The sequence below is a fragment of the Oncorhynchus kisutch genome, linkage group LG1 (assembly GCF_002021735.2).
Source record: "Oncorhynchus kisutch isolate 150728-3 linkage group LG1, Okis_V2, whole genome shotgun sequence".
NCBI lineage: Eukaryota > Metazoa > Chordata > Actinopteri > Salmoniformes > Salmonidae > Oncorhynchus > Oncorhynchus kisutch.
In genome coordinates this window covers 45,289,023-45,316,449 of record NC_034174.2, presented here as the reverse complement: position 1 = coordinate 45,316,449, position 27,427 = coordinate 45,289,023, and the positions used below count along the sequence as shown (strand labels likewise).

Below are 27,427 nucleotides of genomic sequence, written 5' to 3'. Positions count from 1 at the left end.
GTTTTTGTTTAGTCCACTAGGGATGGTATTTACTGTATAATGTTATTATGTATTGTATATTCTGTAATTGTTTAATTAGTTAGTAAATAAATAATTGCGCAAATGTGGATGGATGATTCATAGTAAAGGCTGGGTTCGTAGATAACCAAGAATTTTACAACTTTCAGATGAGAATGATATTATGTAAATAATAATTAATGACTGATTGACTGCTATTGATATAAAAGATCATGTATTTAAAAAAATGATTTAACCTTTATTTAACTAGGCAAGTCAGTTAAGAACAAATTCTTATTTACAATGATGGCCTAGGAACAGTGGGTTAACAGCCTTGTTCAGGGGCAGAACGACAGATTTTTACCTTGTCAGCTCAGGGATTTGATCTAGCAACCTTTTGGTTACTGGCCCAACACTCTTAACCACTTGGCTACCTGCTACTATTTAAGAATGGATTTGGGAGATAGCCACTCTATATAAACAAACATCCGTGGTGCCCCAGGTTATTAACGAGTGGCTTAATTCAATCACAATCGATTTGATAATAGCTTGGCATCACATTAAAGAAGCCAGAGACGACACAGGAGTGCATGAAATCAAACTATTTGATATAATGCTCTCTGATTTTAAGATCCAACATGGAAATTATTGCACATTTTATAACATGATTTAAAGGGGTCAAAAATACAATAGTCAAACTAAAGTGTTGATTTCCATGACACCTATTAAGCACACACAACCAAAACAAGTGTCCAATTCTTGACTCACATTGCAATTTGATCATACAAAACTATTGTTCAAAGCCAATAAGAAAAGGTTGAATTGCCACTTTCACCAAAGTAATCACATTTAAAGCCAGTGATATACATTGCCACGTTTTCAATACAAAGAACCCACAGTGGACTGCTTGAAGGACACCAAATTAAGTAGCCTTGAGCTTGCTAACAGAAAAATAAAATATAACAGGGAGAATATTAGCTACAGATAGTATGCCAGATAATGTGATATAACCTATTATAAAAGTCTCTGGTTACTGGACCCCAAAAATATTTGGTTATATCACATTATCTGGCATACAATCTGTAGCTAGGATAATATAGGCAATGACATACAGTGCACTATAAGAAAGGCGTGATATGAAAAAGGCAAGCTTGAACTCAAGGGAAATGTGTCAGGTTTAGGAAGGAGGTGATATTGGTTGGTCAAAGCCAAGGGCCTTGAACCACAACTATATTTTGAGTGTCAAAGAAGATGTAATGGTAAAGATATCTCACCCACCCAACTGGGTTTCAGACAGGAGAGAGAGAAACCGAGAGCCACTTTGTGTGGATTCTAATTTATATCCACCCAGAGAACTTTGATGGGTGGATATAAATGGCATGTTATGGAAGGATCCAGAAACTTTTTTGCTATTTCACTTGTTTTTGAGAAACTTACCCCAGAAACTTACCCCTTTAGATGTACACATGAAATTGTCTCAGCAACTTAATATTACATTTTGGATAAGTTCCTCAAAAACAAGTGAAATCGCAAAGAAAATGTCTGGACCCTTCTAACATGCCATTTAAAGATTTTTTTTAAAGATTTGGTAAAAAAATAAAATAATCAAACTTCTTCAATAGACTATTTTTGGCACAATCCTCAGAGTTCATACAAAAGGAGGGAATTAGACATGTGTACTACCAAAATAACAGATGCATTCATAGTATGTATTATGCAATATGGCAGTAGTACATGCCAATACATCCAGTCATGAAGAGATGAACAATAACAACCACTTAATAGCTTAGGTTCCAGTACATGGACATCATTTGAACTTGAAACAATAAATAATGATAAAAGAAGGCAGCTCCAACAGGGAAGCTGAAAAACAGATTCATTTAAAATGTTAAAATATAGCTTAACAATAAGGCCATAATGTGACAATGGTGAATTCTGAGAGATTAAAACTCTATAAACACTACGTTGACAATAGAACCGGATCAAATCTCCGAACATCGATAGTCCATGTCGCTATTCACATAATAATAAGGAATTCCCCTCAACCATGCCCACAAATTGGGGAAAACAAAACTTATTTCCCATTGACCCTCAGTGTAAAAGAGCCAACTTTGTTATCAATTTTTTGGTAAACAGAAATAACAAAACATGGAGAAAATCTGCTGTGTTGTTCAATGTACATGTAACCAGGTCAAAAATCACAACCAGCGGTTCCAAATGCTCCCACACAAAGGAAATGGAGCCTGCGAGAAGAGCCCTGTGGCTTCAGGCTATTCTCGGCGTGGGAGATGCAGGGACCTGGTGTCTAAGTAGGCTAAAAGGTAGCTGTGTGTGTAAAACATTTAATCATAGGTAAGACATTTAACTTGTTTAGTATAGTCCGTTTGTAACGCCACTCACTACTTTTTTGTTTGTTTTGTGTTGTTTGTCTTGGCTAGCTTAATGTTCCGGTCGGTAGCCGGTTGCACTCACTCAGCTGCTAGCACCATCATGTAAAGGCGCATGAGGGAAGCCCTAGAATATTTGTTTTTTTTCTAAGTAGTGAGAAGGCAAGCAATGTTGAAACAAGAAAATTGCATTTGAAAAATGTTTTGGCTGTGAACCAATGGGGTAACCTAGGTAACTACAAGCTGTTTTCCCCATAAGCGGCAGGGCCGCAACGTTTTATCTAATACTGATTGGGACTATAGCGTTAGTGACAAAACATCAAACACTGTGACATCACTAAAACAAACTCTGGCTTGTTAGGGCTCACGCGGGAGGACTGGATGACAGGGGAAAAACAGTGACAAAACAAAAACAGTTAGTGAAAAGAACCTTAAGAAATAGCATTTCAGTCTTTCTGAAATTATGGCACAAGCACTTATCATCAACTATATATTAAATACAATATATGCACTTTCAGTAATCAAATGCAATTCCCTAAACTGACAAATCAATGTCATACATCCTCCTAACCAACTGTCATTGTTACACTAGCAGCGACATGTTGAACTTCGGTGATGAATACGGTCCGGTATAAGAGTGAGTAGATGAAGGGAGGGCAGCGCCACAAAACTGTCCCATTTTTCCTGTTGTGGCGGTGTGATTTGATCACAACTAAAAAACATAACCAAAACAATCTTGAACATTCCAACTGAACAAAACAGAGGCAACACCTTCTGATGTTCCCAAAATTGTTATCAGTCACTCTCCATTTTTCCTCTGAGGCAAACGGTCCGAGTTTGAGAACATTCCAGCCTCTTCCTCATCGAGACACACACCTCCAAGCCTAAGAGTGGTCGCTCCCTGCTTACAACCATCCAGTTGTCTTAGATCTGTGAAGGGATATCAACAAAGAGGCACAAGTAGGGGCTAGAGAGGAGTTTGGTATTAGGCCAGAGAAGGGTAGGGGAGATGAGAGGTGTTCAGATTTCTTCAGTCTATATTGTGCCTGTGGTGAGTGTGCTTTCCCATACCTAGAGGAGGGCGGGACTAGCCTGCAAGGGACGGTTAAAAGGTCCAATCACACTCGGACTCTACAGGAAGTGATATTCTCAGCCAGTATGCAGATGTCAAGACCGGAATGGAGTTGAGAGTTCTGTATGACAGAACCCTTCACTCTCTCCCTCCATCGTCCTCCCATTCGGTTGTTCCTCTCCTCCCTCAGAAAGTGGAGCCGTCACAAACTATGTTTTGGTCTCGGCCGGGGAACAGCTCCATCTGCCAGTAAAGCGGGTCAGCGTACACTGGCAGGGTCAAAGCCAAAGGTCACAATGAGGTCAAACTAAATGCAAATTTGTATAGGTCTAAATCAGGCTTTGGTTACTGCCTAGCACAAAGACACAATTCAAAGAATTAACTAATAATGGTTACAGTATACTTACAATATTACACAGTATACTTGCAGTGTGTGTGTGTTCTTCTCACCCATATCTCCAGGTCCCAGCCAGAGGTTGAAGGAGCTGCAGTGTTTCTGACAGTGGTGGACCGGGAGCACTCTAACTGTGGGCAGGCCCTCTCCTACCACCAGCCAGCCCAGCACTCGCACCCCCTGAAACACACACGCACAATACCACTGTAACAGCACACAGCTGAATCAAGACAAACACCATAACAACAAACATACAGTGCCTTCGGAAAGCATTCAGACCCCTTGACTTTTTCAACATTTTGTTACGTTACAGCCTAATTCTAAAATGTATTTGCTAATAAAAACAAAACCTGAAATATCACATTTACATAACTATTCAGACTTTGTTGAAGCAGTTTTGGCAGCCATTATAGAATTGAGTCTTCTTGGGTATGATGCTACAAGCTTGGCACACCTGTATTTGGGGAGTTCTCCCATTCTTCTCTGCAGATCCTCTCAAGCTCTGTCAGGTTAGATGGGGAACGTTGCTGCACAGCTATTCAGGTTCCTCCAGAGATGTTCGATAGGGTTCAAGTCCGGGCTCTGGCTGGGCCCCTCAAGGACATTCAGAGACTTGTCCCGAATCCACTCCTGCGTTGTGTGGGCTGTGTGCTTAGGGTCGTTGTCCTGTTGGAAGTTAAACCTTTGCCCCAGTCTGAGGTCCTGAGAGCTCTGGAGCAGGTTTTCATCAAGGAGCTCTCTGTACTTTGCTCTGTTCATCTTTGCCTTAATCCTGACAAGTCTCCCAGTCCCTGTTTCTGAAAAACATCACCACAGCATGATTCTGCCACCACCATGCTTCACCATAGGGATGGTGCCATGTTTCCGCCAGACGTGATGCTTGGCATTCAGGCCAAATAGTTCAATCTTGGTTTAATCAGACCAGAGAATCTTGTTTCTTATGGTGAGAGTCTTTAGGTACCTTTTGGCAAACTCCAACTGGGCTGTCATGGGTCTTTTACTGAGGAGTGGCTTCCGTCTGGCCACTCTACAATAAAGGCCTGATTGGTGGAGTGCTGCAGAGGTGGTTGTCCTTCTGGAAGGTTCTCCCATCTCCACAGAGGAACTCTGGAGCTTTGTCAGTGGCCATCTGGTTCTTGATCACCTCCCTGACAAATCACCAGCAGCAAGAGCAACATCATTGATGTATACAGAGAAGAGAGTCGACCCGAGGATTGAACCCTGTGGCACCCCCATAAAGACTGCCAGAGGTCCAGACAAAAGGCCCTCCGATTTGACTCTATCAGAGAAGTAGTTGGTAAACCAGGCGAGGCAATCATTTGAGAAACCAAGGCTGTCGAGTCTTCCAATAAGAATGTGGTGATTGACAGAGTCGAAAGCCTTGGCCAGGTCGATGAATACGGCTGCACAGTAATGTCTCTTATCGATGGCGGTTATGATGTCGTGTAGGACCTTGAGCATGGCTGAGGTGCACCCATGGCCAGCTCTAAAATCAGATTGCATAGCGGAGAAGGTACGGTGGGATTCGAAATGGTCGGTAATCTGTTTGTTAACTTGGCTTTCGAATACCTTAGAAAGACATGGTAGGATAGATATATGTCTATAGCAGTTTGGGTTTAGAGTGTGAAGAGGGGGTTGACTGCGGCAGCTTTCCAATCTTTGGGAATCTCAGACGATACGAAAGAGGTTGAACAGGCTAGTAATAGGGGTTGCAACAATTTCGGGAGATCATTTTAGAAAGAGAGGGTCCAGATTGTCTAGCCCGGCTGATTTGTAGGGGTCCAGATTCTGCAGCTCTTTCAGAACATCAGCTATCTGGATTTGGGTAAAGGAGAAATGGTGGGGGCTTTGGCGGGTTGCTGAGGAGGGTGCCGGGCAGTTGACCGGGGTTGGGGTAGCCAGCTGGAAAGCATGGCCAGCCGTAGAGAAATGCTTATTGAAATTCCCAATTATAGTGGACTTATCAGTGGTGAGTGTTTCCTAGCCTCAGAGCAGTGGGCAGTTGGGAGGAGGTGCTCTTATCCTCCATGGACTTTAGTGTCCTAGAACTTTTTTGAGTTGGTACTACAGGATGCAAATTTCTGGCCTTAGCTTTCATAACTGCCTGTGTATATTTGTTCCTAACTTCCCTGAAAAGTTGCATATCACGGGGGCTATTCGATGCTAATGCAGAATGCCACAGGATGTTTTTGTGTTGGTCACGGGCAGACAGGTCTGGAGTGAACCAAGGACTATATCTAGTCCACACTCCGATTACTCAGTTTGGCCTGGCGGCCAGCTCTAGGAGTCTTGGTGGTTTCAAACTTCCCCAGATCTGTGCCTTCAAACAATCCTGTCTCGAAGTCCTACGTACCATTTCTTTGACCTCGTGGCTTGATTTTTGCTCTGACATGCACTGTCAACTGTTGGACCTTATATAGACAGGTGTGTGCCTTTCCATGTCCAATCAATTGAATTTACCACAGGTGGACTCCAAGTTGTAGAAACATCAAGGATGATCAATGGGAACAGGATGCACCTGAGCTCAATTTCGAGCCTCATAGTAAAGGGTCTAGTGTAAATAAGGTAACTGTTTATTTTTATTTGTTATAAATTTGCAAAAAATCTAAAAACCTGTATTTGCTTTGACATTATGGGGTATTGTGTGTACATTGCTGAAGATTTTTATTTATTTAAATTTTTTATCCATTTTAGTATAACAAAATGTGGAAAAAGTCAAGGGGTCTGAATACTTTTCCGAAGGCACTGTACATGCTTGTCTATTTGGACTTCGTTAGAGGCCAGACTCACTCTGCTCTGAGAGTTGGCACTATGCGTGACCAGGCAACGCTGCAATGTTGTTCCGGCACTGTCCAGTAGGGGACATAGCTCAGCCTTGGGGAACAGCCACCTTAACACCTTCTCTCTGGCCACAGATGTAAACCTCCTAGAGAAAGAAGGGGAGGACACTGACAAATGCATCCTTATTTTCTTCCTTCCTTCCTTGAGACCTGTTTACTAAATCATATGCATTTGTGGGTGTGGTTGGGTTTCTCTGTGTGTGCATGTGCATATCTGCACGCAAGTGTGTGTGTTTGTATCTATATCATATTTTATTTGTCACATGCGCCAAATACAACCGGCCTTACAGTGAAATGCTTACTCACACGCCCTTAACCAACAATGCAGTTAAGACAAATACCTAAAAAAATAAAAAAATAAAGTAACAAATAATTAAAGAGCAGCATATATGCGTTAGTGTGTGCATCTATATGTGTAAGTGTGTGTGTACCAGAGCAGGGTGAAGTTTGCTGGGCCCTGTGGAAAACCCTCGTCATGTGACAGTAAGTTGTCTTTCTCCACTAGTATACTCATGGAGCCGGAGTGCGCGGAGTAGAGCTCCTCTAGCTGCTGCCTCTGCATGCACAGATACTCCCCACCCTGCATAAAGACAGGGGACATACGTCGGGCACAGGGCAGAAAAGACTGCCGATGTTAGCTAAATGAACTAGCACAATATGTATATGCTGTATGCTGTGATGGACCTGTAAACAATAAGCAGACTGGACACTCACTTTCAGGTACATTGTTGTTTTTCCAGTCTAACTAAGATTTTCAGTCTAACAAAAACATTTCCTTTCAGTGATATTGCTGTTTTCCTGTTGAACTAAAATGTATATTTGAGTAAATTCGTATGGTGTTAGTGTTTCAAGTTTTATTAGCCATACAGTATGTACGGGACATGCATGGTATACATCGTCCAACGAAAATGCTTACTTGAAATTCTTACTTGAAATTCTTACTTGCAGTGGTGGTCGTACCTTAAGCAGCACAGGTTGTGGCCCCCTGCGCATGGCTGCAGACTCTCTGAGGGTCTCGGGGACCTCCAGCACAGAGGAGACCTCTGCACAGCCAGAACAGTTGACCAGGCCCTGCCGCAGAGCCCCCACACTCCACCACTCATGGAAACCTACAGGAGAGAGACAGTCCGGAAGCTGTTATTACACACACACTGGCTAGGAACAAAGATCCATCTATAGTGAACAACTAGTGTCTAAAATAGGTATTTTCCCTCAGTAGCTGTACCTTGCAGGTTGTACTTCTTGGCGATGGGCAGAGCTAGTAGTCTGACGTGGCTGAGGGGGGAGGACCAGTTGTGTCCCCCCGTGTACATCACACCTAGCTGGGGCCGAGTCTGGGGGTAGGTGAAGGCCAGCACCACCACCAACAGAAAGCCTACCGCTACCACAAACTACAGTAAGGAGATGAGGACAAGTGAGAGGATGGTTGATCAATGCAGAGATTGACATGAAGGGTTGCCTAATTACCGGGGCAAGTGACCCGAGTAGACCTGCAAATTGAGCCTGCTCTGAGGTTTCCACCTTGGGCAGGTGAGTTTTGGACTGATAACCAAAATGCAAAGAATTCCAGTAGTCTGGTCTTGCTGGGTCCTCCCGTGTGTAGGTGAATAGCCACTTTACATTTTCAGGCAAGTGATCATAATCTTCCGGCAACCAAAGAAATGCTCCTGACTTGCCCAATGGGCGAGTGCCTTTCAAACCTTAATGTCAATCCCTGCAGTGTGCTTTTGATATGTTGACTGGCATATGATTAGCTGATGGACATCGAAAGTCCCATTGCTTGATATATGATCTATGGCCACCACGTGTGTGTGTGTGTGTGTGTGTGTGTGTGTGTGTGTGTGTGTGTGTGTGTGTGTGTGTGTGTGTGTGTGTGTACATCTTACCTTGATAGTGGCTCGAAGGATAGGGAATTGTGGCGGGTCTCTTCGAGGCTCGTTGGTCTCCAGGACTTGTTTGATAAACTTCTCGATCTCCCTCTCTGACATACCATAGCGATACCCCGACTGGCGGAGAATATCGATGCTCTCTGACAGCTTGTCGTAGATGCAAGGCTCACTCAGCGTGGTGCCCATGACAAACGTGGTCCAAATGAATCTAGTCAACAGTTATTTTAGAAGGGACAGTGCCTCTTGTCTTCGGTTTGTTGCTGTGTAACTCATATTCCCTCGGAGGTTGGGAAAAACAGCACTTCCAAGGCCCCAGACAGAAGTTACACAAACAATCCAGATGATATAGCGGAACTTGGCGTTGGACTGTGGTCAAAAGCATACACCTTGTCAATGTCAACACAAGCATTCAGAGGCCACATGAACTGTAAGCAACAACAACAAAAAATGGTTAGATTGACATCGAGTTGAACTTGGTCGACGCGTTCTGTACATTTGTAGTTTTATGTTAAGGACATATGTCTCTGCCTGCTTAGATGTTGTCCCAACGTTTTCAACCTCTCAATTGTTTGTTGATATTATTGTCATGTGCACATAAATTGAACCTTTAAACTAGGCAAGTCAGTTAAGAACACATTCTTATTTACAATGACGGCCTACCCTGGCCAAACCCTAACGCGGCAGGGCCAATTGTGCGCCACCCTATGGGAATACCAATCACGGCCGCTAGTGATACAGCCAGGAATCGATCCAGGGTCTGTAGTCACGGAAAGACCGCTGCGTCACTCGGGAGCCCCAGTGAATCCAGAAATGAGTGTCAGTTGCAGCAGTGGGGTGAAGAAATAAAGCTAGCTAAGTGGCTAGGGTCAGATATTTACGAAAATGAGTCTCTGCTAGGGTTACTAGCTAGCTAACTTAGCTACTAACAGGTGTAGCTATATTTTATAAGATCAAGTAAACATAATTTGTCAAACAGTGACCACAAACTCACCGTAATTCACGGTTAATGTGCAATTACAGATCCACTATGTCTTGCTCATATTTAGCTTCGTGTCGGCCAACCAACCTTTCCCCACTTTTCTTGGTGCTTGAGAATTTGCGATGTCACTTGACTTCCCTGTTTTACAGATTCAAGTTGAGAGTGTCAACATCAGATTCGAGTAGCAAAACTCAAGATTGATGTTTAAATATAATATAATTAGTACAATGTTATGGATAAAACTAACGTATAATCTTACACTTGTTTGTCTTGTATTGGCAGTATTTGTTTTGCATGTATAAAATAATTAAATTGACGAATCTGCCTGTCCACAAAATGTTATATTTAGTGTAATATATATTATCAACCGGTAGAGGGCGCACTTTCCAGAGTGAATCGGTTTTACACCTCAGTGATCGCAACTGCAGCTACTCATACTTGCTCCTTTCATCAAAGCGCCCCTTTCCGCGCTTTGTTTCGTGGATCAGCTGTGCATGGATCTAAAACCCCACCCGATTAGGAAGGAACGAAGGGGGAAAAAAGCAATAATGACCGCAAGAAAATAAGAGGCTTTAAAAACAATTAACATTCTGTAAGGCGTCTAATCAAAACATCGCCGTTTATATTGCGACCCCTGAGGACTGAAACGGGTCACATCTTCGCATTCCTCCCATCTGATAGCGGCGGCGGCGAAGACATCCAGTCAGTTGATATTTTGCTACCCTCGCCACACTCTCAAGATGATAGCCCTTTTTAACAAGCTGTTGGACTGGTTTAAACAGCTATTTTGGAAGGAGGAGATGGAGTTGACACTGGTCGGTCTGCAGTATTCGGGGAAAACCACCTTCGTCAACGTAATAGCGGTAATTTCTCAGTTTACTCGCTCCGTCTGTGTGTGTGCACCGATTACGATGGGAACAGACCTTTGCACAAAGTAGCGGTCTCGTGATTGAACCGCTGCTCCTCCTTTCAATTGGTACAGTGTCGCAGCATTATTCGTAATCCGGACCTTTTCGTCCTGGCTAGAAACAAATAGACTCTCTGTGTGTGTGAATAATGTTTAGATGTAATTGAATAGGACGATATGCTATATTAATTGGCCTATATGATTTATTGAAGGATGGATACTGCATTACAACCTTGAAATGGTGCACGGTTATTTCATTGTGCACCAGAGAGTGTATATGTTACACACAACCTAGATAATTATGTGCAGTAAAATGTGCTGGGGCTAAATCCGCCCAGGAATGTCCAAACCAAGGTCTTGGATTAGGATGCTGATACTGCTTACATGGATCCATGACAAGGAACTAGAAAGGCCAAGACTAGGACCAGAAATGACCAAGGCATATGCCTACATTGGTTGAAGTACTTTTACACACTGCAGGCTACACCAGGCCCTAAAATAGTGTATCTCTCTGACATACAGCCAGTAGGTCACAGTTGGGCTGTACATTCAATATTGGCCTCCACTCTGACTGTATTCATTGTATCACCCACTCTTTATGTGCTTCTACTTTGTGGCAACAACAACCCTTTCACCTGCTCCATTGCAACACTGTATCAAGCCTCTCACCAGCCAGTGTGTGATTGTAGTGATATCCTTGCAGTGTGGTATGTGGATGGGTGTATAATGGTTTGTACATTCTACAGGTATTTTTGTATGAAGAGGACATGATTAGCCTATCTTTATTCGAATTTGTGTTAATACTGTAGGTGTGTGTGTTCACCCCTCTACCAGTGCTGATGAGTATCCCCTCTGCGAACACACACAAAACCAGGCTGTGCAGAAGAATGTCATATGTGTATAAATTCACCTGTTTTACAGAGCGCATAAATTAAACCTGGACTTTACCTCCTTGCATCTGCCTGCTCCAGCTGAGCCCAATCTCCCAGCCCTATCTACGTCCCCTAGCCTAGCAAGCTGCCTGATCTTGCGAGTTTACATGAATGTTCGCTGCACGGATATGCAGTAATCAGCCTTATGAGGCTACCCAGGCCCTGGCTCAGACCCTGCCCTTGCTCCTACCCATCCTGAGCCCAATCCTCATCCCCTGCTCCAGCCCATCCCCAGGCTCAGCTAGTCACAGAAAATTATCCAGCCTCAGCTCATTCCGCTGCCCCATTCACAGCTCCAAGTCCAGCCTCAGCCGATTTCCCCAGCACCATCACATCCCCATTTTCTGCCCCATACTCAACCCATTCCCGGCCCTGTGCCCATCCCCCAGGCCCACTTAGCTCAGGGCTCTCAAACTCACTGTCCGGGGCCATATCCGTCTGGTTTCACCAACCGTCCAATTCCCAACTTCCTGATCCTTGTGGTGTATCTGTTGAGCTGCCACAGGTGGCAGTGAGTGGGGTTGTCCTGCCTTATTGGAGGAGTGAGAATCAGAAGGCTGTCAGCTCTGGCCCTGGCTCCCCACTGAGTGCTAGACAGGGACTTGGGAAGATGGTAACTTAGTGACTCATCCTGGTTTGTCAGATCCTCCCATCTGGCAGTTTTGTGTCTCGTCTGTCTCATAACAGTCCCAGTGAGTGGCAGTTAAGTGTCTTGTCTGTCTCATAACAGTCCCAGTGAGTGGCAGTTAAGTGTCTCGTCTGTCTCATAACAGTCCCAGTGAGTGGCAGTTAAGTGTCTCGTCTGTCTCATAACAGTCCCAGTGAGTGGCAGTTAAGTGTCTCGTCTGTCTCATAACAGTCCCAGTGAGTGGCAGTTAAGTGTCTCGTCTGTCTCATAACAGTCCCAGTGAGTGGCAGTTAAGTGTCTCGTCTGTCTCATAACAGTCCCAGTGAGTGGCAGTTAAGTGTCTCGTCTGTCTCATAACAGTCCCAGTGAGTGGCAGTTAAGTGTCCTTTTATCTGTCTGCTTTTATTACACAAGGCCCAGAGTCTAACTCAGCCATGCTCTGATCAGTATGCACAGGTTATGGGTGACTGCAGTATGATCACTTAGTAGGGAAGTGTAGTTTTCTAACTTTTTGGGATGACACTTTCAGATAGAGATGTAATGTATAGAGCGTACATGGCGTTCTGTTCCATTTTAAGACAGAGGGAATCATATCAGCTCTAGACATTACATTTCTATGTCCAGGTTGTTGTGAAAGCATTGAAGCCATATCCCACTCGTACTAAGAATCCAAGTACAGATCTGTAGGCTATAGGCTATGTAACAAGATGGCGCCGACAGACATGGCCGCCCTGTTCCTAGCTCCTAGCCAACTTTGCAGTATTTATTTTTTGGGTGTTATTTCTTACATTATTGGTGCAGAATGTTTCTTGCATTATTATGTACAGCCCAAAATAACTTTTGTATATTAGATCGGCAGTCACTCACCAGCATTTCGATCAGAAATGAGACTTTCCTGAATTGGATATTTTGTTTGTACCCCTGAGGGAATTTCTCTCATCCCAGGGGCTGCTCAAAGACGCCGTTGATGGAAAAGACGAATATGGAGTGGGCTTTAAGTCTGACTCAGGATGCGTACATACCATCCACCGCTTCTGAGTGTATTACTCGCTAATATTCAGTCCCTGGACAATAAAATAGCCTAGCTCCGGGCGAGGATCTCCTTCAGGAGAGACATCAGAGACATACTTTGTTTTACGGAATCATGGCTCTCCGTATATACTGACCCTGTCCATAGAGCCAACAGGGTTCCCCCTACATCATGCGGACAGGAAGAAAGAACTATCTGGGGAAAAGAAAGGTGGAGGTGTATATTTCATGATTAACTACTCATGGTGTGATTGTGGTAACGTACAGGAACTCAAGTCTATTTCTTTTCTCCCAATCTGGAATACCTTACCATCAATTGCAGACCGCATTGCCTCCCGAGATAATTCTCTTCGGTCATCGTCACGGCCGTGTATATGCATTCGGCCCCTCCCCTCCTATAGACAGAAATCTTTGGTCTGATCAATCAGAATCTATGCTTCTAGATTGTTTTGATCACACAAACTGGGATATTTTCTGAGTTGCCTCCAAGAATAGCATTTTCGTATACACTGACTCGGTGACTGGGTTCATCAGGAAGTGCATAGAGGAATGTTGTTCCCACTGTGACGATTAGAACTTATCCAAACCAAAAACTGTGCATAGATGGCAGCATTCGCGCAAAAGTGAAAGCACAAACCACCACATTTAACCATGGCAAGGTGACTGGGAACATGGACGTGTACAAACCGAGCTGCTATGACCTCCGTAAGGCAATCAAACAGACAAAACATTAGTGCAGGGACAAAGTGTATTTGCAATTCAATGTCTAAGACGCAAGACATATGGGGCAGGGACTCCAGAAAATCACAGATTATAAAGGGAATACCAGCCACGTCTTGGACACCAAGGCCTTGCTCCCGGACAAGCTAAACACCTTCGCCCACTTCGAGGAAAACACAGTGCCGTCGTCGCGAGCCACCACCGCTCACAAAAACTTTGAGCTCACGTTCTCCGTGGGCGACGTGAGTAAGACATTTAAACGTGATGACATTCGCAAGGCTGCCGACCCAGATGGCATCCCTAGCCGCGTCCTCAGAGCATGTGCAGTCCAGCTGGCTGGAGTGTTTATTGACATATTCAATCTCTCCCTATCCCTGTCTGTTTTCCCCACTTGCTTCAAGGTGTCCAACGTTGTTACTGTACCCAAGAAAGCGTGGCCATGCACGTCTCCAACTCATTCACCAAGTTCGCAGACAACAGCAGTGGTAGGCCTGATTACCAACAACGACGAGACTGCCCACAGGGAGGAGGTGAGGGCCCTGGCAGAATGGTGTCGGGAAAAATAAATAACATCTCCCTCAACGTCAACAAAACAAAGGAGCTGATCGTAGACTTCGGGAGACAGCAGAGAGAGCACGCCCCCATCCACATCAACGGGGCCGCAGTGGAGAGGATGAAACGCTTCATGTTCCTCTGCGTGCACATCACGGACAACCTAAAATGGGTCCATCCTCACAGACAGTGCGGTGAAGAAGGCACTAAGACCCTCACAAACTTCTACCGATGTACCATTGAGAGCATCCTGTTGGGCATCCTGTAGGGCTCTCCAGAGGGTGGTGCAGTCACCCCAACGCAGTACCTGGGGCACGGTGCCTGCCCTCTAAGACATCTACAGCACCCGGTGTCACAGGAAGGCATCTACAGCCACCTGAGCCACGGCCTGTTCACACCGCTACCATCTAGAAGACGGAGACAGCTGGGACCGAAGAAACTGTTTTTCAATCTCTATCTCCAGGCCATCAGTCTGTTAGTCACCACTAGCCGGTACCCTGCCCTGAACTTAGTCACTGTTACTAGCCGGCTTCCACCCGGTACTCAACCCTGCACCTTAGAGACTGTTGCCTTATGTACAGTACAAAGTCATTGAACACTGGTCACTAATAATGTTTACATACTGTTTTACCCACTTCATATGGACATACTGCATTCTAGTCGAGGCTCATCCTATATACAGTTGAAGTCGGAAGTTTACATACACCTTAGCCTAATACATTTCACAATTCCTCACATTTAATCCTAGTAAAAATTCCCTGTCTTAGGTCAGTTAGGATCACCACTTTTTATTTTAAGAATTTGAAATGTCAGAAAAATAGTAGAGTTTACATACACTCAATTAGTATTTGGTAGCATTGCCTTTAAATTGTTTAACTTAGGTCAAACGTTTTGGGTTGCCTTCCACAAGCTTCACACAATAAGTTGGGTGAATTTTGGCCCATTCCTCCTGACAGAGCTGGTGTAACCGAGTCAGGTTTGTAGGCCTCTTTGCTCGCACATGCTTTTTCAGTTCTGCCCACAAATGTTCTATAGGATTTAGGTCAGGGCTTTGTGACGGCCACTCCAACACCTTGACTTTGTTGTCCTTAAGCCAGTTTGCCATGAGATGTTGCTTCAATATAACCACATGATTTTGCTTCTTCATGATGCCATCAATTTTGTGAAGTGCACATCAGTATTTCACTGCACCTGCGATAACATCTGCAGAATATGTGTACATAACTAATCAAATTTGGTTTATGCACAAATATGTTTTCATATAAGATGGGATAAATGAGGTGAGATACCCCCCCCCCCCCCCCATATAGCAAACTGGGACCGACAGAGCTAAATGCAATCTATTATAGCTAGGGCCCTTAGTCTTTTCTAGGGCCCTTAGTCCATGTGACCTGACCAGGACAACTTCAAGGCCTAATTCCTTTCCTGGTCAGGTCATGCAGTCAGGGGAAAACTCAGGACCCCAATTATGTCATCATCTCTAGACAGGGAGTGACATTATGCTTAAATGGCATCTGACTTAACAATGAGTTCCATGTGACGTTGATACAATGTTGTGAGGTCTTGTGAGGACAATGGTCCTCCTTGACAGTTTTCTCCTGAAAAAAATCAAAGGGCTGCTCTGGCATCCACTGAGAGATTTTTATTATTTAACTAGGCAAGTCAGTTAAGATCAAATTCTTATTTACAATGACGGCCTAGGAACAGTGGTTTAACTGCCTTGTTCATGGGCAGAACGACAGATTTTTACCTTGTCACCCCGGGGCTTCGATCTAGCGATCTTTCCGTTACTGGCCCAGCGCTCTAACCACTAGGCTACCTACTCTGGGATCCTCTCCAATATTTAGGTCAGATGTTGTTCAGTGGTTATGAAGGAGGAACAAAGGCCTCGCTTATTTCCTCCCAAGTTGATATGAAGTCACTCCATGATCAAAACAGTAGGCTTGTCTGTAGGCAAATCCTATTGACCTTTTTACATAGGCTCCCTGTTTGGGGTTTCTATATCCAGGAATGTTTGCCCTGTTATGGAAGTTTACATCTTAATCTTAGGGATTTTGGTCAAAATCTCAGTTTTGATTGATTCCATGTGAACTTTGAGCTCACAATCTTTGCATTGGGACATACGCAGCGTTTGCATTAGGAAATACACAACAAGCAACGCTCGCCACATTTGCGTCCATTGATCCCAATTGATCGTGGGGCTCTTTCTTATTTGAACGACACAAACGGCCTATACACAGTTCAGATAGGCCTACACACAGTTCAGATAGGCCTATACACAGTTCAGATAGGCCTATACACAGTTCAGATAGGCCTATACACAGTTCAGATAGGCCTATACACAGTTCAGATAGGCCTACACACAGTTCAGATAGGCCTATACACAGTTCAGATAGGCCTATACACAGTTCAGATAGGCCTATACACAGTTCAGATAGGCCTATACACAGTTCAGATAGGCCTATACACAGTTCAGATAGGCCTATACACAGTTCAGATAGGCCTACACACAGTTCAGATAGGCCTACACATAGTTCAGATAGGCCTACACACAGTTCAGATAGGCCTACACACAAGTGTATGAACCCCCTGTCTGCCTCTGAAAGTCTGTGAGAGACTTATTCCCTTGGCCGAACAGGTCTTCGCTAGTAATGTGTCAGTCTGGCTGAAATATAGTTCCAGGTTGCATTAGTCTTGTCTGAGACACCTCTACAGCATGATCAGGTCAACACTTCGCCCCCGGGACGACGGAAATTACACTAGTCTCAGGACCCTATAGAGGGAAAGTGTAATATTGATGTCAAGTAAAGAGATGGCTTTGTGGCCTAGTCTCCTACTTTTACTTAGTATACTTTATTTAACCTTGCCTCAACCGAACGGACTTCATGAACAAAGTGCATCAGGTGGTGGTGTGGAATAAGCTTGTTTTGTAATGATGGCACAAGGACAACCGCAGTGGATGCTCTTTAAGTTGTTCATTTAATGGGCAGCTGTTCCCTCTGCTTCCTGTGTTGCTCTCAACTCGAAAAGGTTGTTCTTCAGAGAGAGTACAGGAGCAGCACTCCAACAGTACAAGATGAAGGCTTTCTTCTTGAGTTAACCTGCAAGCGCCTCAAATGGAGTCTTTTTTTTTCATAATGCATTTTACTCATATTTTCACTATTGGGTTTATATTTGTAAACTGATTTAGATCTGGAGATTAACATGACACTACCACTGGGTATGTTTTCAGCTGAACTCGTGACATTTTCCTGAAAGTTGTGTTGTCTAGGCTGAGCTCTGGTGTCAGCATTCTGCAGATTTAATGACTCGTCAGAAATGTCAGCTCCGAGGTGGAGTTTCTCCTAGGTACAGATCAAACATCCACTTTCCCTCCCCATTCCTAACCTTAAAAAGGGGCAATCTGCAGTTGCTACATCCATTTTTGGAATTGTAAACAAATTATATGTACTCATTGATTCTTGAAGAATATAACTTATAAATGCCTCATAAGCTTAGTTCAACTGTTGTACCCCATCAGAAACCTATATGTGTCGTATATGTATGTATGTATATATACGCGTGTTTTACCTTTGTTTGTAAACAAAGTAAATGTAAACAAACACTATATAGCCTCAAAGCATGGTTTAATCTATCACTTTGATATCATGGATGGTCAGTCCTTGCACCCACAGCTCGCTCTATGAATTTGAGAGTAGTTACATTCCTCCAGCCCCTTCCCTCAGCTTTTTATCGAAAGAGGCGGGGAGGCTCTTTGTTACAGTGTCAACCAATGGTTGCCCCTTTTAATATAAGTGGGGGAGAAATGCAAAACGGATCTGAGATCAGCTTCTAGAATCAACTTCAACCCTGCGCCCGAAATGTCAATCTTTTAAAGTTCTAATAGCCTTGTCTTCCTGTCGGGACACAGTGACACCTAGCGTGAATTTGACCCAATGTTTCAGTGTGGAACCTGTCTACTATTTCAGTGAGTTCTAGTCCGCTTACTCTCACAGCGGTAGTCTGAAACAACTCAATATCCGTCTTGATGAATATAACTTCTGAATTCCTCGTGAGATTAGTTCAACTGTCGTACCCCTTTTTTTAAATGTATTTTTCTTCTCCTCTGTATGTGAACTGTATCGCCTCCAACGTATGTTTAAAACTATAACTTTGATCTCATGCGTGGCCAGTCCTTGCATCCAGAGCTCTGTCTATGAATTTGAGAGGCGCTACGTTTCTTCAGCCCCAAATCTGTGGTGGGCAGACTGCTTTGTTGTCGCTTGCTTGAACTGCACTTTTGACCATTTTTATAGAAAGACCTATTGACAGAATCATTGGTATTACTACCTCATTTGATAATGTTAGCTTCCCTTTAGTATAAAATAGAAAGTGAGGCCTATTTCGTTGTATCCAAAGGTGGCTAGATAACTCATTGATCCTGCTACATGGAACACGCTACCACCTTGCTTTCAGGTGAGAAACAAGGTACATAGGCCTATCCACTGTGCACTGAGACCTGAGTGTGTATGGTACAGGAACCCTATTTACTCTTCTTCATACACACCTCCCAGGATGCATTTGATGACGTAGCCTGGGGGAGTGTGATGAAAGTGCTGCTGGCCGTTGGGATCAGGTGACTTGCGGTCATGTCTCTGAGTTACGCATCATCGTCCAATATGGTTAATAATAATAATGATGAATGTGTCTGCTGAACGGTACTGTGTGTCTAACGGTCGCTCTCTCCGTCTGTCCTCTCTCCACCCCCCCCACCCCCCCGTCCCTCCAGTCAGGACAGTTCAGTGAGGACATGATCCCTACAGTGGGCTTCAACATGAGGAAGATCACCAAGGGCAACGTCACCATTAAGGTCAGAGCATCAGACCTGATGATGAGAACACAGGCAATGTTTTGATGATGAGCTGGACTTGTCCTTGGTGCTCATGCTGATAGTGTGTATACACGCGTCAGGTTACGTGAGACTGAGAGCGAGTCCACCGTGTGTGTGTGTGTGTTTTGTACGCTTACATTCCATTGTTCCCCAGCTGTGGGATATCGGGGGTCAGCCTCGATTCCGGAGCATGTGGGAGAGATACTGCAGAGGAGTCAGTGCCATTGTGTGAGTATACACACACACACCCACATCAGAGATCCATGTACCCTTTTTACCTTTCACATGCAGTAATGCTGAATCTCTCTCTCTCTCTCTCCTCTCTCAGTTACATGGTCGATGCTGCAGACCCAGAGAAGATTGAGGCCTCGAAGAATGAACTACACAACCTCCTAGACAAACCCCAGCTACAGGGGATCCCAGTGAGTACAGCCTTTTACAAAAATATGATATTGGTATCGGTGTGTCGATGTTACTGAAGAGGTCAAGATGAGTGTAGGCGTCGTGGAGTATGGAGGTATTGGGCGGCAGAGGCTCACCTTGACCTGAGCTGTACACAAGTCGAGGGGTAGGAGAGGAAGAGAAAGAGTAGAGGTTTAAGAGAGACAGGGGAGAGAGCGAAGAATGGGGAGAGCGACGAATGGACAGAGCAAACAACTGGGTGGTGGTTGAGCATTGCAGATTTACTAGCATCTCCAAGGCTAGTGCTGTAGCAGTGCTGGAGGTAGGGAGGGATGGAGGTGGGGGAAGGACAGAGGGAGGGGATTGTGTGTCTCTGTCTGGGGCCGGACGTGTATTGACTGTGTGGGGGGACCATTAGCAGACCTGGGCAGTGCAGTGAGATCCAGACAGGATGGCAAGTGATTCTCAGAGTATTGTTAGTGTCGGGTCATCTTTAAACACATCACTGCTCTCATAGACATGACGATAGGGGCCTAGAACACAGGGATGGATGACACAAGTCAATTCACACATGCTGCTGACTGGGGTGAGGACATGTTTATTTAAAGCCGTGGGGAGTGTGGCTGTCAGCCATTTTAAATGAGAGAGGGAAGATGGATAACGTTGTTCTGACACTAGCTAGCTATTCCCCCACTCACACCAATTCTCTTTAGCTGCCTTTTGTTTCTCCACTAGCAGATATGGGCTTCCAACTGTTATTTGGAATGAGCTCTAGTTACTGTGTTACAGCGTTAGCCTGTGAAATGTAGTTCACAGCTCCAAGTGGACGACACAGCTCTAGTAACAGTGTTATAAAGCCTGTGGATTCTATTGTTAAATGGCATTGGGTTTGCAGAAGAAAAGCCTAAAAGCAGGTTGGCACAGGCAAAATCACTCATGTCATTTCCGTTGACTCTCAGGTACTGGTTTTGGGGAACAAAAGAGATATTACGGGTGCCTTGGATGAGAAGGAGCTGATTGAAAGGATGTGAGTATGGGAGCTCTGCCATTTCCTTTAGCATGATTTTCACAATCTACTGTGTGGGTCTCTCTCTGTCTGTGCGCCTGTCTGTGCGCCTGTCTGTGTGCCTGTCTGTGCGCCTGTCTATGTCTGTCTGTGCATCCGTCTGTCTGTCTGTGTGTCTATGTGTGTGTGTCTTATGTGTGTCTGTGTGTCTTGTCTGTCTGTCTATGTGTGTGTCTTTGTCTGGGTAATTTAATTGTTCTCTCTTTAACATTGCCCTCACACAGGAACCTGTCAGCCATCCAGGACAGAGAGATCTGCTGTTACTCAATCTCCTGCAAGGAAAAAGACAACATTGGTAAGAAAACAAATGTTAAACTATTCCGAGGGGTTGGGTTAAATGATTCCGAGGGGTTGGGTTAAATGATTCCGAGGGGTTGGGTTAAATGATTCCGAGGGGTTGGGTTAAATGATTCCGAGGGGTTGGGTTAAATGATTCCGAGGGGTTGGGTTAAATGATTCCGAGGGGTTGGGTTAAATGATTCCGAGGGGTTGGGTTAAATGATTCCGAGGGGTTGGGTTAAATGATTCCGAGGGGTTGGGTTAAATGATTCCGAGGGGTTGGGTTAAATGATTCCGAGGGGTTGGGTTAAATGATTCCGAGGGGTTGGGTTAAATGATTCCGAGGGGTTGGGTTAAATGATTCCGAGGGGTTGGGTTAAATGATTCCGAGGGGTTGGGTTAAATGATTCCGAGGGGTTGGGTTAAATGATTCCGAGGGGTTGGGTTAAATGATTCCGAGGGGTTGGGTTAAATGATTCCGAGGGGTTGGGTTTTCAGTTGTACAACTGACTAGGTATCCCCTTTCCCTTTTTAATGTTATGTAATTCCATAATAATGGCCTGATAACTATACCTTTTTATACTTTTTGTGTCGTTGGGAGTAATTGAAACAAACAAAACCATTTGTGTTTCTATCTTCTGGCAGATATCACACTACAGTGGCTGATCCAGCATTCCAGAACCAGGAGGACAACAACATGAGGCCTCAACTTACTGGATGACCACAACTCCAAGACCAACCGTACCCCTCCTTCTCATCTGCTCTCTCCACTCCCCCTCCTTTCCCTCCGCTCCTCCCTTCTCTCGTCGCTCTGATCCATTTCTAGTCCCTTCGTTTCACTCCTACTCTGTTGGTATACACAGATCTGAGAGGATTGGATAGGTGTGAGCAATATGGCCGAATATGGAGCCATCACCACAATGCTTCTTCTCGGATCTGCGTCCATGGAATGAGTAGAGGCTAAGAGAAGGGTCTGTCCTGTCATCTTCAGCTCACCTTCCTTCCTTCCTTTTTTTTTTTTTTTTTTTTTTTTAGCTATCTGAGATCCCTACATTTTACTCTTTAAAAACACCCGCCCCCCCCTACCTGATTCTGTTCTTGTAAAGAGTGTGAAAAATTATGATTTGCACTGTTTGAATTGTTTTGGTATGCATTTTTTACACCGTGTACTTCAGGCTGGATAATGTTGACTCTTGACAGTTACCCACTGAGTAGTTATTGTTTGCATTGACTGTTGTTTATTTTGTTTTTTATATATATATATATACTAGTACAGTGTGGGTCTGATTGGATGAGATTTTGGTCAATGAGGTAATATATTTTCACTTGCTCAAATTAATCATGTTAGCCTGTCATTCAAAGTTAAAACTACTCACACAGACACTCACTCATTCTGTCGACTAACCTGTAGCTTCACAGCTGTTCCCATAGCAACACAGTGGCCATTTTGTCTCTTAACCTGATCAGGTGATCAGCTCTGACCAATTATTTGTTGAGATTTATTGGACACAGTCATTTTCTCCTTTCTCTTGCATGTTTAACCTAACTGAAAGGAAAAGCATTCCACTACAGTCTGAAGGATACATACGTTTAATACATAGGTCAGCTCACAAGTTAGCAAAACTGAGATATATATATATATATGACATTACAGGAAATTGTTCCATGTTGATGCAACATAAATGAATAAAGTTTCACGCAGGTTCGATATCCTTGACAATAAGTAAACCAATGTGACGGTCTTAAAACAATCACCTTAGTGCTGCTTTTCAAACCGCTTTTCTCATATCACAGTCAAAGTCTGTTCCAATTCCAAATGCAAAACAATGTAATATAAGATTTGATATCGTGTTATTTGGGGTAGATTTGGACCCTGCTTTGAGTTGTACATATTCTCACCAATATCAGTTTGCAACATTTTACTTGAACCCTCCTTTTTAAAAGTCCTACGTGACATAAGTTATGTCAAACAGTCATGTCTGCTGATGGCAACTGATGAGTTGGAGAGATCAAGTAAAGTGTAACTATCGTAACCAGACACTTTAGCTAGCTATCCCTAATGTTACTTAGCAACATTTGAATTGGCTATTCCTATGTCACCTCACATTAGCATGCATTGACATTCACACGCCTCTCCATCTGACATGTATCTCACTAAAACACATGTCCATGAATTGTGATGAATGCTACAGTACTCGCCATCTCGTATAACATGTTTATAAGGCCATATTTGACTCTTAGTGTTTAGGTTTTCTTTTCATGTCTTAACTTTGAACATAACCACGAAAAAAAAAGATGCAATACAACAATTCAATACTAAAATCAGCAGTATGCTCTTTAAAAACATCTCATAGAGCACAGAAAGGATGTAAAGCACACAATATCCAACTTGTATATTTTGTTTCCAGTGGGTTTTGTCCGATTATTCACTCCCTGAATATGAATCTAGCCATTTCCTCCCTGTTGGATGTGGAGGTTTCAGCTCAGCCTTTAGTTTAGTGCCATGTACTGTAGCTATAGGTTGCATACTAGTAGTCTACTGTTGCTTCCTCCCCCCTTTTCCCCTTTCCTACATTCACACAGATATGAAAGAACTAGACTGGTTAAAAGAGGCATCCATCCACCATATTGCTTTCACATGTCCTCTCTGTCCAGATCATTTCAGGTTGAGCCGAGGAGTTGAGCCGAGGAAGTCCCTTTTTAGAGTATTGAGATGCATCCCCGGTTCCATTCTTCACTTCAACGCCTCGCCATAGGCTTAATACCTGTTTAAGGTTGCTAGTCGTTATATGAAGTTGGACGTTTGTACCTGACGGAATGTACCATGGGTGAATTGGCTTGTTTTAACAGAAAGTAAAAATGGTCTTGTCTCTAAAATGAAGTGAAAGGGGTAATTTGTTCCACGATGCACCTGGCTACAGTGACTGACAGTGATGTGTTTCAGGGTTATTGGTTAACAGTGACAGTACCTCTTTTTCTTGGTTTCAATTCCTTATGGAATTGTCATGCAATATTTAGATTGACAATGGAGTTGGCAAAAGGGCAAACCGATCGGGGACCAGGCTAGGTTCAGAGTACAGTGAAACAGAGAGAACTCACAACATGACTGTCTGAATTATCTCAGCCTTTATTTGATTTCTTTATTAGATTTTTTTTAATGTAAAAAAAATCATTTTTGTTTCAGTTTCATGTTAATAATACACCTGCTTTTTGGGAGAATATACACATTCCTGATGAAAAGGAATCAGTACTAAGAAACGGTGTACTAGTTGTTTTTAATCCTTTCAGATAGGATCTTGTACATAGCGACTTTCAACCAAAACAACTCTCCTGAATATCAGGCCTGATGAATATGGCTATTCTTTTAATACAAAACTACACACACTTTTCCTACAGCGGCTGTCTGCAGCCGTAACGAGCTGTTATGAGAGCCAGGATGTTATCCTTGTAGCAGTCTTCTGAATGCATTGTGATAAAGTGTATGTCATTCTTATGGTGGGGGGGTGATGGCTTGTCTGTGTCTCTGTCTGCTGGGTGGTGTGTCGTTCCCAGTGGTTAGTACCTCCTGAAATACTATGGTGCGCCATTCTCAGTTCTGAAATACAGCTGCGGTTGAGAAGCTCAAAACTGTTAAGTTTCCTCGCTCTCTTAATACATTATCCAGAGTGACTTACAGGAGAACTTAGGGCACATTGACTGATTTTTCACTTAGTCGGCTCGGGGATTCGAACAAACAACCTTTCGGTTACTGGCCCAGTGCTCTTAACTACTAGGCTACCTGCTGTATTCATACATAAAATACATGAAACCAGGCTGACCAATTGCCTAATGAAAGACCAATAAGGCCACATGAACATATTAAATATATAGTTTCACATTGGCATATGTTTAAATATTTCCATCATGGTTCATGAACCTCTTTGCAGTGAACTACAGTAAACCAATCTCTGCTCCATGATCCCAGCATAAGGAGGAGAGTGATCCACAAAACTCTTGAATCAAACCTCCAACCTGCTGTTGGTGGAGCTCCCACGGACAAGCGACATGGTTAGCCAGTTGAACTAAAGGCCACAGTGTGAATGTACAACAAAAAACACAACGTCTGATCTTTGCAATTTCTTCTTTTGAACTATTTTATGATTTCAGTTGATGTGGTCGACGAGGTGGGACAAAACACAAAGTCCAGGTGTCTCTGTCATCATGAGGACCCACGTGACTTTAATTCATGTATCTTCATTTTCTGTCCTGTCAGTGACCACTCTGTATGTGTCGCTATTGTTATCTTGAGATGAAGAATAAAATAAAACTGTCCCACTCTGTAAACCCAATTTATGGATTTTTTTTCTTCTGTGAGTTTCATTGTATGACTGTAATTTATTATATACAGTACCAGTCAAAAGTTTGGACACACCTACTCATTCAAGGGTTTTTCTTTATTTAAAAAAAAACTATTTTCTATATACCTATACCACCCACACCTTGTCACAACACAACTGATTTGGAAAAAAAATCCACAAATTAACTTTTAACATGGCACACATGTTAATTGAAATGCATGCGAGGTGACTACCTCATGAAGCTGGTTGAGAGAATGGCAAGAGTGTGGAAAGCTGTCATCAAGGCAAAGGGTGGCTACTTTGAAGAAATAAAATCTATTTGGATTTGTTTAACACTTTTTTGCTTACCACATGATTTATTTCATAGTTTTGATGTCTTCACTATTATTCTACAATGCAGAAAATAATCTAGATAAAGAAAAACCCTTGGAATGAGTCAGTGTGTCCAAACTTTTGACCGGAACTGTATGTTTGCTACATAATAAAACTATTGGTCACTATTTTTGGAATGCGGCGCTGTCTACAAATGAATCTGGAGTTTCATTGTTGGAATGGTTTTTCCATGTTAAGTACAGTTCAACACAGATGACAACACTTCTTTATTTGTCCAGATCATTATGTGTTGCACAGACTAGAACAGTTATTTCACTGCATAATAGATGTAATTCCCAAGTAGACCCAACAAGAGGCGGTATAGGATCAGGTTTCAGATGGAAAGGGGTGTCTTTCTGGGGGAGGGAAAGGGGATACCTAGTCAGTCTTCCGTATTTAACCCAACCCCTCTGAACCAGAGCGGCCTGGGAAAAGTAATAAAATGGGTGGACCTTTCTCTTCTCATCCTTCAACTTGTTTTGTTGTTGTTGTCTCTCTCTCCCTCTCTCTTTATCTCTCCCTCTCTCATATTCACATGCAAAATAGACTCGGTGTAACTCTGGAAAGAGTTAAACTCATTAAGTAGTGTTGATGGCTCCAGCCTGTTTGGCAGTGGAAAACGAGCAAGAGAATGAAGGGACAACCAGATTACAAATGTCCGACACAGATGGGTGCTGATGAGACGCCTTGCACTTAGCAAAGGAAACAAGTCACCATTTCATCTACAACAGTCTTATCTCAAAAGACCTGCTAGTTGGACTGTCTTTCAATAGATGTTGGTTTTCCAGGGCCTGTCTGACTATGTAAAGCTGTGAACCAGTAAATAGAGCCAGTGAAAGCACTGTTTCAGCCGGGATAGAAAGGTGATGTCTTTAGAGCTTATTTATTTTTCCCATGTTCCTTTAAAACCAAAGCCAAACACCCTCACAGAGGAAGTGTCCTGTGGTGGTCTGTCACTGGTACCAGTCCTGATTGAAAAACAACCCCAGTCACACACATACCCCCCCCGCTGTCCCGACTCCGGTCCGGTTCCACCCCCAGCAGTGACAATCACAGGACAGTGACAGAGCGGACTGAGCCGGTTCTGTGTTCTGCTGACAAAAGGAACACATGGAGACTGAGAGATCCAGAACCTCTGCCCTCTCTGGGAACTGGGCCCAGGGTTCTCTGCAGGGTTCTAGCCTATGGGCCTGCAGAGCGCTGGACCCCCAAAAACCGGTTCTGTTTGCATTCTCCAATGTTCCAGAGCTGGCTGCTAGGCAGTAGCCCTGACAACGTGTAGATTGTGAGAGCCTGCTGAGCAAGAAGGGAACAAGACAAACAGAGGGCCTTAACACGGTCAGTACACACATGGGGAGGCTGAGAACACACACCCACACACATATTTTTCTCGCTCTTCTCTATTTTCTCCCATCCTTTCTCTCACCGTCAATGAATAAATGGACATAAATTCCCAAAATGCATTCGTATATGTGTACGACTGTGAATGAATGGACATGTGCATCTGTATATATCTATGAATAAAATTTGCTTGTGTGCCCCAACAAAGATCCCTCTTTCATTTCATAGACAGCTTGTGTCACTGAACTTGTCTCAATCACAAGATTTCCCTTCACAGCTGAGAAGGAGCTTTACTGTGATGCAGTGGGTATCTGTGGCCTTTCTCAACACAGGCGGCACATTTTAGACACTGGCTGCCTCTCAATGGTCAAAAACCGTCTCCCTCTCCTAATCTCCTTTCCTTAATCTGCACTGACGAGAACGAGCTGGACAGG

General features: G+C 43.7%; 2 protein-coding genes across 7 annotated transcripts; one reads left to right on the top strand and one right to left on the bottom strand.

Moving 5' to 3' along the window:
- Nucleotides 1-584: 584 nt before the first annotated feature.
- Nucleotides 585-9,727, bottom strand: lg1h6orf89 (linkage group 1 C6orf89 homolog). 6 transcript variants are annotated; one of them, XM_020486082.2, is made up of 8 exons: nt 9,571-9,727; nt 8,577-8,945; nt 7,916-8,081; nt 7,633-7,799; nt 7,122-7,270; nt 6,641-6,776; nt 3,864-4,030; nt 585-3,725 (listed from the first exon to the last, which is right to left on the bottom strand). In XM_020486082.2, exons 2-8 carry the CDS (start codon nt 8,763-8,765, stop codon nt 3,716-3,718), a joined length of 984 nt encoding a protein of 327 aa, XP_020341671.1. In that variant the 5' UTR covers nt 8,766-8,945; nt 9,571-9,727; the 3' UTR covers nt 585-3,715. The 6 variants fall into 6 exon arrangements, with proteins under 6 accessions (XP_020341671.1, XP_031681418.1, XP_020341655.1 ...); XM_031825558.1 differs by having other exon boundaries at nt 7,651-7,799; nt 9,571-9,724; XM_020486066.2 differs by having other exon boundaries at nt 3,907-4,030; nt 8,577-9,004; nt 9,571-9,723.
- Nucleotides 9,728-9,943: 216 nt separating this feature from the next.
- LOC109893069 (ADP-ribosylation factor-like protein 8A) lies at nt 9,944-25,266 on the top strand. The gene is made up of 7 exons (XM_020486094.2): nt 9,944-10,421; nt 19,095-19,175; nt 19,351-19,424; nt 19,525-19,618; nt 20,558-20,625; nt 20,889-20,959; nt 21,589-25,266. The coding sequence occupies exons 1-7, from the start codon at nt 10,299-10,301 to the stop codon at nt 21,642-21,644; spliced, it is 567 nt and encodes a 188-aa protein (XP_020341683.1). The 5' UTR covers nt 9,944-10,298; the 3' UTR covers nt 21,645-25,266.
- Nucleotides 25,267-27,427: the final 2,161 nt, after the last annotated feature.